Source organism: Mandrillus leucophaeus, unplaced genomic scaffold (genome assembly GCF_000951045.1).
Source record: "Mandrillus leucophaeus isolate KB7577 unplaced genomic scaffold, Mleu.le_1.0 Scaffold213, whole genome shotgun sequence".
Lineage (NCBI taxonomy): Eukaryota > Metazoa > Chordata > Mammalia > Primates > Cercopithecidae > Mandrillus > Mandrillus leucophaeus.
In genome coordinates this window covers 1,139,924-1,150,865 of record NW_012102177.1, presented here as the reverse complement: position 1 = coordinate 1,150,865, position 10,942 = coordinate 1,139,924, and the positions used below count along the sequence as shown (strand labels likewise).

At 44.3% G+C, this 10,942-nt stretch overlaps 1 protein-coding gene across 1 annotated transcript in view; it reads left to right on the top strand.

Moving 5' to 3' along the window:
* IWS1 (IWS1 homolog (S. cerevisiae)) overlaps positions 1–6,364 on the top strand; it is an 87,300-nt gene extending 80,936 nt beyond the window's left edge. The window contains exons 14-15 of the mRNA XM_011980486.1: positions 5,582–5,716; positions 5,833–6,364. Coding sequence (XP_011835876.1) covers positions 5,582–5,716; positions 5,833–5,838 — 141 coding nt within the window. The 3' untranslated portion in view covers positions 5,839–6,364. The remainder of the gene's footprint in view (positions 1–5,581; positions 5,717–5,832) is intronic.
* Positions 6,365–10,942: the final 4,578 nt, after the last annotated feature.

Here is a 10,942-nt window from a genome sequence, read left to right as displayed (position 1 = left end):
TTCAGATTTTTATTTTTTCATGATTCAGAGTTGGTAGGTTGTGTTTCCAGGAATTTAATTTGTCCGTTTTGTCTAGGTTATCCAATTTGATGGCTTACAGTTGTTCATAGTACTGTTTTATAATCCTTTTTGTCTCTGTAAAATGGGTCATAATGTCCCCCCATTTGAGTCTTCTCTTTTTCTTCACCTAGCTAAAAGTTGGTCAATTTCGTTGATCTTTTTGAAGAACCAACTCTTGGTTTCTTTGGGTTTTTTTCTCTTTTTTGTATTCTCTGTTATGTTTATCTCTGCTCTAATCTTTATTATTTATTTCCTTTTGCTTGCTTTGTGTTTAGTTTGTTCTTGTTCTTTAAGATATAAAATTAGGTTGCTGATTTGAGATCTTAAAATTTGAGCATTTGTAGATACAAATTTCTTTCAGCATTGCTTTTGCTTCATCCCATAAGCTTTGGTATTTTTATCTTCATTTGTCTCAAGTTATTTTCTTATTTCCCTTGTGACTTCTTCCTTGACCCATTGGTTGTTTGAGAAAGTACCATTTGATTTCCACGTATTTGTAGATTTTATGGTTTTCTTTCTGCTATGGATTTCTAATTTTATTCCGTTGTGATTAGAAAGATACTTTATATAATTTCAGTCTTTTCAAATGTTTTAAGACTTACTTGTGGCCTAATAGCCTGTCCCAGAGAATGTTCCATATACTCTTGAGGAATATGTGTATTCTGCTTATTGTTGGGTGGTATGCTTTTTGTATATCTGTTAGGTCCAAATGGCCTATCATGTTGTTCAAGTCCTCTTTTTGAGACGGTTTCACTTCTGTCACCCAGGGTGGAGTGAAGTGGTGCGATCTTGGCTCACTGCAACCTCCGCCTCCCAGGCTCAAGTGATTCTCCTGCCTTAGCCTTTCAAGTAGCTGGGACTATAGGCATGCGCCACTGTGCCTGCCTAATTTTTTGTATTTTTAGTAGAGATGGGGGTGGTTTTACCATGTCGTCCAGGCTGGTCTTGAGCTCCTAGGCTCAAGCAATCCACCCGTCTCAGCCTCCCACAGTGCTGAGATTACAAGTGTGAGCCACAGCGCCCAGCCTCTGTTTCTTTTTTGATCTTGTCTCTTGCTTTTCTATCAGTTATTGAAAGTGGGATGTTGAAGCCTACTGTTACAGAGTCATCTATTTCTCCCTTCAGTTCTGTCAGTGTTTATTCATATAGTTAGGAGCTGTTATGTTTGGGGGGGGTGTGTGTGTGTGTATGTGTATATGTGTGTGTGCGTGTGTATATATATATATATGTAATTGTTATATCTAATTGGTGAATTGACCCTTTTTAAAATATATAATGTTCTTTGTCTTTTGTACCAGTTTTTGACTTAAAGTCTATTTTATCTGATATTAGTATAGCCACCCCTACTCTCTTCATCACTATTTGCATGGAATATCTTTTTCTGTCCTTTCTTTGTCAACCTGTGTGCGCTTAGATCTAAAGTGAGTCTCTTGTAGACAGTGTATAGATGGATTCTTTTTTTTTTTTAATTCATTCTGTCAATCTGTCTTGATTTGGGAGTTAATTTACATTTAAAGTAATTACTGATGGGGAAGGACTTACTCTTGGCCATGTTGTTGTTTTCTGTATCTCTTATAGGCTCTTTTTTGTCCCTCATTTACTCCCTTACTGTGTTTCTTTGAGTTCAGTTGATTTTTTCTTTTTTCTTTTTCTTTTTTTTTTTTTTTTTTGAGATGGAGTCTCACTGTGTCACCCAAACTGGAGTGCAGTGGTGCAATCTCGGCTCACTGCACCTCTGCCTCCCAGGTTCAAGCAATTCCTCTGCCTTAGCCTCCTGAGTAGCGGGAACTACAGGCATGCACCACCACGCCCGCCTGGCTAATTTTTGTTTCACCATATTGGCCAGGCTGGTCTCGAACTCCTGACCTTGTGATCGCCCGCCTCAACCTCCTGAAGTGCTGGGATTACAGGTGTGAACCACTGCGCCCAGCGAGTTCAGTTGATTTTTTATAGTGGCATGTTTAGTTCCCTTCTCACTTCCTTTTGTGTATATTCTGTAGCTATTTCGTTTGTGTTACCGTGAGACTTACATAAAACATCCTAATGTTATAACAACCTGTTTTAAACTGCTAACTTTAATTGCATATGAAAGACGTCCTTTACAGCTCCATCTCTTCTTTATGTTATTGCTGTCACAAATTACATCTTTATATATTGTGTACCCACTAGCAAAGATTTATAGTTTTTTATGCTTTTCTATTTTAGGTCCTGTAAAATAATTAGGGGAGTTACAAACCAAAATTGCAATAATACTGGTTTTTATATTTGTCTGTGTGTTTACCTTGAAAGGAAAAATGTATATTTTTATACAGTCGTTGAGTTACTGTCTAGTGTGGTTTCCTTACAACCTGAGGGAAGGACTCCCTTTAACATTTCTTGCAGGGTAGGTCTAGTGGTGATTAATTCCTTCAGCTTTTGTTTATTTAGGGATATCTTAGTTTCTCCCTTGATTTTGAAGGATAGTTTTACCAGATACAGAATTCTTGGCTGGGCGCGGTGGCTCACACCTGTAATCCCAGCACTCTGGGAGCCTGAGACAAGCTGATTGTTTGAGCTCAGGAGTTCGAGACCAGCCTGGGCAACATGGCAAAACTCCATCTTTACAAAACAATAGAAAAATTAGCTGAATGTGGTGGCTCATGCCTGTAGTCCCAGCTGCTCAGGAGGCTGAGGTGGGAGGATCCCTTGACTACAGAAGGTTGAAGCTGCAGTGGGCTGAAATCACACCACTGCACTCTAGCCTGGGTGACAGAGTGAGACCTTGTCTAAAAAAAAAAAAAAAAGAAAGAAAAACAATCGGTTTACAGGTTTTTCTTTCATCACTTTAAATACATCATCCTATTGCCTTCTAACCGCAGAGTTTCTGCGGAGATTGTCCTGGTGGGGTAGAGAGAGACTACTAGTAAAGTACTGTAGATTTTTGGAAGGCATTGGTAACCACTGTCTATAAACCAACTCTTCCCCATCTGCCTGTGTACTGTTCCTCTCAGACAGGCAGAAATTACTGACTCAAACTCCATACTGTGTCTGTGATCTTCCCCTATCGCAGCAGCAGAAGTCCTCTGACGTAAGACTCCTCCCGGAGCAGGCAGAGTGTAGTTTCGAGTGATGTAGATGTCTGTTACTTGTATATTAAACGATTAGAGAGATGTTTGATAAGTTCTAAGACGCAGGATTACCCAGTGTTGTCATGGGCTAGAAATGTTGCAAAAATATGTGAGCCAAGGTCTCAAGTTGGCTGACTATACTATTAAGCTACAGACATGCACTTCCTATGTTCATCAGTTTTTCAGTTAGCAATAATCACCCCTCGAGTAAACCTCATTGTCTATGATAGTGCCACTGCGCAAAGCTCGTCCATCAGTTTTTGAAGAAAGTGGAGTACGTCGCAGGATTATCTGTGTGCCTTGTTTTAAGCAAGCTCGACACATAAAAGTCATGGTTTCACCAAAACTTGAAGGTTATTGTTTGGTACAAGATTCAGCAGAAGACTTTAAAAGCATTTTTGTTACCTTAAAGAAGGACTCGAATTACAAAGTTTGAAGAAGCAACTAGTAAAAACACCACTCACGTTAGAAGAAGAGGGTTTGGGTCTGTTCTCCCAAAGACTGATTCTTACAAAACCCAGGGTCCTGGGCCCAAAGGTTCTTTCTGTGGCATAACTGCTTAAAAATGCGAGAGGAGAGACTCAGGGCGTGTCAGTCCCAAGGACAGACAGCTAGATATCCTTTGGTTCTACTTGACTGGGTAGCAGTGGGCGAGGCTTTAGGGAAAACACTTTGTAAATGTTATTATGATGGCATGTAAAGGCACAGGATTGGCAATAAAGGGACCTGGAGTTTGGTCTCCAGTATGAGAGGATTTCTTTCGGGCAACGGATGATATTGCCACACAGTCAGGAGAGGGGATAAGCCTGGTCTTTGAGTTTGCAGGGGGAGTGATTTATTTGTAATTCTTTATTTTATGATGTTTGTGCAAGAAGTTAAGTATTTTGGCTAGAGATAGCATGGAAATAGAGTGAGTTCCCCAGACCAGTTCTATGTAAGACCAGCAGAGAAGGTTAGGTCAGTGAGCACTGGTGTTTCGAAGGGCTCTCTCCTGGAAGTCAATCAGTGTAGTCATGAGTAGCAATTCCAAGCTGGCCTCTACTAAAAACCAGATCAGGGAAAAAGTAGGGCCCAGGTCAAAGAGACTGTGAGCTCCCAGGGGCAGGGACCAGGTCTGTCTGATTGTCTCTATTCGGCTTATTGAACCAAACTAACATATAGCACTTGTCATTTAACATCAATTATAATTCTGTGAGATACTTGCATCTTAGATGAGGAAAATGGCCCAGAGAGACCAACGTGCCTCCCATCTACTAAGTGGCTGAGCCAGAATTCAAGCTCAGGTCTCCTGATTCCAGATCCCGTGTGCCTTCCTGACCACTGTATCAGCCAGATCTTTTCTTTTCTTTTTTTTTTTTTTTTTTTTTGAGATGGAGTTTCACTCTTGTTGCCCAGGCTGGAGTGCAATGGCGCGATCTCGGCTCACCGCAACCTCCACCTCCTGGGTTCAAGCAATTCTCCTGCCTCAGCCTCCCTAGTAGCTGGGATTACAGGCATGCACCACCACACCCAGTTAATTTTGTATTTTTAGTAGAGACGGGGTTTCTCCATATTGGTCAGGCTGGTCTCGAACTCCTGACCTCAGGTGATCCGCCTGCCTTGGCCTCCCAAAGTGCTGGGATTACAGGTGTGAGCCACCGTGCTTGGCCTCAGCTAGATCTTTTCTATGTGGAGTATGCAATAGCTTTTATTCAGATTTTTCATTCCTTGGCTTTCATTTTCTGATTTTTCCTAATTATTGCTATTTTGTTTTCATTGAGGAAATCAGAGAGAAAGCTATGAGATAGTTAAAGCCTGCTAAGGGTTTATTGATACTATAATGATGTTCAATATGAACTAAGAACCAACTACACTAGAACTGCAGCATAATCATACCTTAGAGTTACTACAAGATTAATTTGGAATCGAATTTATCTTATAGTAATGAATTTTCTTTTTTAAAGCTTTTTAGAGCAAAACCTAATCAATAGCATAAGGGACCAAACCTATGTCAATCCCATAGCCTAAGTGGCATATAAGGAATATCCTGTGCATTTCTCTACAGAAAGGGAAAGGAAGCAGAACTGACTTTGTGCCTACCAGGTGTTGGGTCCTAGGTATTGGGTCTTACTCTGACCTTTACCACTATTACCCTCAAGTTTTCCAACAAGTGGTCATCATTACCTTTTTATAAGTGGGAAAAATAGGTTTAAAGTCAATGGCTACCCAGAGTCACACAGTAAATAGCAAGCAATTCGTGGATCTAAACTAAATTATTTCTGCCTCCAGTGCTCTCAGTTATGCTGTGGTGTTTTCTGGATGAAGCACTAAGATTTAAATATCTTCTTAGAAGTTTTGTGTTGAACCTTAAGTTGCTCTTGGACTTGTTAAACTTGTACCATCTGAAATGAACACCTGTATCCATTCTCTTTCAGGTGTTGCTGTTACTGCTCAATGTAATCACACCTCGAAGAAGAAATGGAAAACCTTGGGATGTTGATAAAGCTCATATCCTGCGGAAGAACTGCAGCGGGTCCCAGCTGAGTGGGAGATGGGATTCAGCAGTACTGGTACATAGTGAGGCAATAATCCTCCTCAGGCATCACATTCGCTGATTTTTATTGGGGCTGGGGATCCTGGGAGAAAGTCGGGAACTTTGTCTGCTCTTGGCTTTGACTACTGACAGGCCTGATGTGCTGGAGTGACCCAGGCAGAGGCCCACTTGCAGAGACTATGGGAGCCTCAAGAGAAAATCTACCATAAGAGAAGGACCAGTCTGACAGCAAGCCCAGCTTCCCAAGAAAATAGAAGGCTGGAGACAAGCTGCTGTCCAGGTATGTCCTGAACCAGCCAACCTGAAGGTAAGTTGGCTCCCTGGGAAGAGAAGGGCTATAGGTAAGAACTAAAAGCTTTGTCCATAGACACTGTAACACTGGAGTTCAAAAAATGTTGCTGTGGAACAGCCCCTCTCATCTGAACCCGGAGGGCATGTTCTCACCTCCCAAGAGTAGTGTCTTGTATTGAGGCACAGTGGTACCCTTCTGGATCCACAGGCAAGGCCCCGTGGAGTCTCAGAATAATGATAAATCCTCTGGATGACCTAGGGGCTGGTTAGGTGAGTAGAGCGCCCTGCTGTGGTGTGCCTGTGGGACCACTGGAGCCTGAAGCTGCCAAGGCATGACTTGACCAGCCCCGGCAACTGGTTTAGGATCATACAACCATGCACGTGCCCCTAGGATTCCTAGAAATACTAGGGGGAAAAGGATTTTCCTGGAACTGGGGCTTTCTACCTTTGCACAGGTGAGAACTCAAACCATTGAGATTTAGATATTAATGCACAACAACTTCATTTGTACTCGTTAAGACTGGTAAGATTAGGGCTTTTCCTTTCTGCTGCATTTTGACGTAGGTAGGAGGACAGGATTTTCAAGATGCCCAAGAAGGTAATCAAGCAGTAATCATGCGCATCTTCAAGAAGGAATGGTGGAGCCCCACATGACCCACGGTCTGCACCCCACAGGACCCCACCCCACTGCCTCTCCGACCTCATTCTCCTAGCACACCAGCCAGGGCCCCCGCTGGCTGGCCGGCCTCCCATGCAGCACGCTCTCCCCTCAGGGCCTCTACATTTGGCTTCTCCCTTGATCTGGGTTGTGCTCTTCCCTATCTTCCCGCCCTCTAATGTCCATGCGCCTTCTCCCCCACTTTCTTCAGCTCTCTGTTCAGACATCACCTTTTCTGTGAGGCCTTCCCTGACCTAACATAAACAGCAACCAGGTCAGGCGCGGTGGCTCACGCCTGTAACCCCAGCACTTTGGGAGGCCAAGGAAGGTGGATCACCTGAGGTCAGGAGACCAGCCTGGCCAACATGGCAAAACCCCATCTCTACTAAAAATACCAAAAAAAATTAGCCGGGTATAGTGGCGGGCGCCTGCAATCCCAGCTACTTGGGAGGCTGAGGCCAGAGAATCACTCAAACCTGAGAGGCAAAGGTTGGAGTGAGCTGAGATTGCACCATTGCACTCCAGCCTGGGTGACAGAGTCAGACTCTATCTCCAAAAAAAAAAAAAAAAAAAAAGCAACTGCTTCTTGCCTTGTTACCCCTAATCTGGTTTATTTTTTCCCAAAGCACTTTGCATTATCTAGTATACTATCCATGTAGTTGTTTATTGAGCGTATCCTCCTCATTAGAATGGGAGCTCCATGAGGGCAAGAACTCCCTCTGTTTATTCACAGATGTAGCCCCAGCAGCCAGAATATTGTCTGTCACACAGCACACGTTCAGTGCATTTCATTAATGAATGATCATACTTCCTCCCTTTTTTGTTAATTAATTCAGTGAACACTGAGCTCTGCTAAGTGATGGATGCTACTGAATAGCAGAGAACCGAAGATGAACAAGATAGCCTCTGCCCTTAATAAGGTCACAGTGTGAGGAGGGAGGCAGAATGGTGCCTAACTATACATGCAGTGTGGTAGATTTCACTGGGGACACAGCTGGAGGAGATCGGGGAAAGCTTCGTGGAGGAGGTGCTGTCGAGTTGACTCATGAAGGGTGAGGAAAATTATGATGTCTGAACATTTATTGAGTGCTTACCATCTCTCTGCTAAGCAACTTAAATATAGCCTTATTTAACGCCGTGAACAGGTGTGTAATGTAAGTACTGATATTACTTTTACCTTAGGGTTGAAGAAGCAGGCTCAGAAAGGACCAAGGTTTGGAGCTACCACTGGTGGAGCTAAGATTCAGACCTGGTTCTTCCTGGTTTCACATCTCATGCTTTAACCATGTGCTGGGCAGACAAGAAAGGAAATCAGAGCAGAAGAAATAATCCATCTCAAAAATGGAAACTTCATGGTGTGTATTCAGGGAACCGCAGGAATTCCAGGGAAGAGATGAGGCAGGAGTCCACCTCACTCAGAAGGTGAGATATAGGCCACAGGTATTTCATCCCTCTGCCTCCTGATTCCTTCCTCCTTCCAGGATAGCTTGCTTTTGTTACCATTATCGGGTGTCTGAATATGCTTTGATCTGAAGAAAGAATTCTATGATTGAAGCAAGGGATGGGACGTGTGGTTGTAGTAGCCCAGATGGGAGGGGGGTCCTTGAGTAGGACAGTAACTGGAGTAACTGGGAAAATGAAGGGGAGATGACGGATAGGGAGGACCTTCAGAGACAGGACTGCTAGGACTTGGTCGCATGGGCTGTTAGAGAGGCAGGAGGCTAGGCCTGGGTGAGTGGTGGAGCAACAGTGCCCATAACAGAACACCGTGTATGAGAACGTTCTATGGGAGCGGGAGATGAAACGTCAGGAAGGTTTGGAGCCCCTGTGGCTCGTCGAGCCTGGGAGATGCCCCATCCTGATTGGGATGTGTAAGGCTGGAGCTCCAGGTGGAGTCACGGAGATAACAAACTTCAACTTCTTTCAAGTTATTGCCCAGGAAGAGAGTCCAGAGAAGGACCAGCAGTGAGCTTGGGAGCTGCAGCTGTGGACACTGGGAATCTCCTTGGCACTGACAGCTCTGGACCAGAACTCCATTGCTTCAGACGCCTTGTGGTCATGATTGGACAAACATATTACCTAGACCATTCAGGGAATTTTTTGAAATTTCTTAATTAAAGGAAGTTATCTGGGCAACTGAGGTCTCCTTGAAGCATTTTCTTCTATCAGTGTGTAGGTAAAATGGCAGTGTGTGAAGCTCCTTCAGTCAAGCAGGGTTCTCTGTAACCCGTTTTCTTTCTTTCTTTCTTTTTCCCTCCCTCCCTCCCTCCTTCCTTCCTTTCTTCCTTTCCTTCTTTCTCTTTCTTTCTCTCTTTCTTTCTTTCCCCCCGGTCAATACCTTGATTGCATTTTTTAAAATATAATTTTGTTAATTTTTCTTTTTCTTTTTTTTTGGAGAGATGGAATCTCGCTGTGTTGCCCAGGCTAGTCTCAAACTCCTGGCCTCAAGTGATCCTCCACTTCAACCTCCCAAAGTGCTGGGATTACAAGTGTGAGCCAATGTAGCCAACCCTTTGTAACCTTTGATCCGGCTACTTTTTTCATTTCCTAGTTGTTTTCGCAACGCTGTCTGGAGTCACAGCCTCAGTGATCTTCCTTATTGATGAAATACCACTGGAAACTTGAGTGCAGACCCATTTGGGCACAGCCTTCTTCTGAGTGCACAGTGCCCACCAGGAACAAAGTGTCCAGGCGACACCCAGCCAGGAGCCTCCACTTCGCAATGGAAGCCAGCACAAAGCTTGCCGTCAGTGGGGTTCCTGGAGGAACCAGGAAGCAAGGCAGAGGTAAGAGAAAGAGCCCCAGCGACGCACTGTCCTTGTCCTCCCCTTCTGTATCAGTATGGTCCCCGCCTCTGGTTTGGGAAGGGTGGGGAAGAACACGTTTGCCCCAAACCACACCCCATCTCGGGCCAAGCAGGGCCATGGCAGTATTGCAGTGGGGAAGGAATGAACACTCTTCAGGGTGGTCTCTTTATCTGCTCATGCAGGGGTCCATCCAGATCACTTAGAGTGGAGAACAGGAGCAAGAACAGAAGTGGCAAGAGAGGGTGCTTTGAGGTCATGTGACCCTGAGTCTTATCTCCTTTCTGTGCCTATGGGCTATCTGGTCTAGGGCAAAAGCCACTTCACCCCCACCCCGTGAGCTTCAGTTTCCTCCTCTCTGAGAAAGACGTCAGATGTCAGTGCACAGAGAGGCCATGGGGATGGATGTGCCCAGCAGGATGCCCAGCATCTAGTAGGTGCCTAATAGATAGGGCTACCTCATTGTGGTTATCCTCCAAGTGACGATTATGTCTTTGATATGCTTAATTTGGCACTGGATTTGGCGATGTGTGAACTCGTATTTCCTTGCCCACAGTTCACAGTAGTGTAAGGATTATGTGCTCGGGCTCTGGAGTTTGACCAGACCTCGCCTCAGATCCTGGCTCCAATAGTTTCCTAACTCTTTGACTTTGAATAAGTCACTTCCCTCATTGGTCTCTGTGGGAGTAATAATAGCGCTTACCTTATAGAGGTGTTGTTAGAAGAAAATAAGACACTATGTGTGGCTACTGTTTGGCATACGGAAAACATTCAAATATTGTGGTATACATTACCCTTGTAATGTAATAGGTTTGTTTTCTTTTTTCCTTTTTTCTTTTTTTCCCCCCTATTTTTTTTTCTCTCCTTCTCCGTCTCCTGCTTTCCTTTCACCCTCCAAAAGAAGTCTAACTATTAGAGTCGGCAGCAAAATTTAAAGAAAGTAGTTTAAAGCTCAGAGAGCCAGGGCTGGGCGTCGTGGCTCATGCCTGTAATTCCAGCAGTTTGGGAGGCTGAGGCGGGTGGGTCACCTGAGGTCAGGAGTTCAAGAGCAGCCTGGTCAACACTGAAACTCTGTCTCTACTAAAAATACAAAAATTTTCAAGTACTCCAAGGGTGGCAATTTTCAAGTACTCCAAATTGAGCACTTTCCATGGCTCAAAATGTGTAACAAGTGGAGTAGTCCATTTTCATACTGCTGAGAAAGACGTACCCGAGACTGGGTAATTTATACAGGAAAAAGGTTTAAAGACTTCCAGTTCCACATCGCTGAGGAGGCCTCACAACCATGGCAGAAGGCGAGAGGGGCGAGTCACATCTTACATGAATGGCGGCAGGCAAAGAGAGAGCTTGTGCAGGAAAACTCCCGTTTTTAAAACCATCAGCTCTCACGAGACTCATTCACTACCGCGAGAACAGTGCAGGAAAGACCCACCCCACAATTCCGTCACCTCCCACCGGGCTCCTCCCATGACACGTGGGAGTTGTGGGA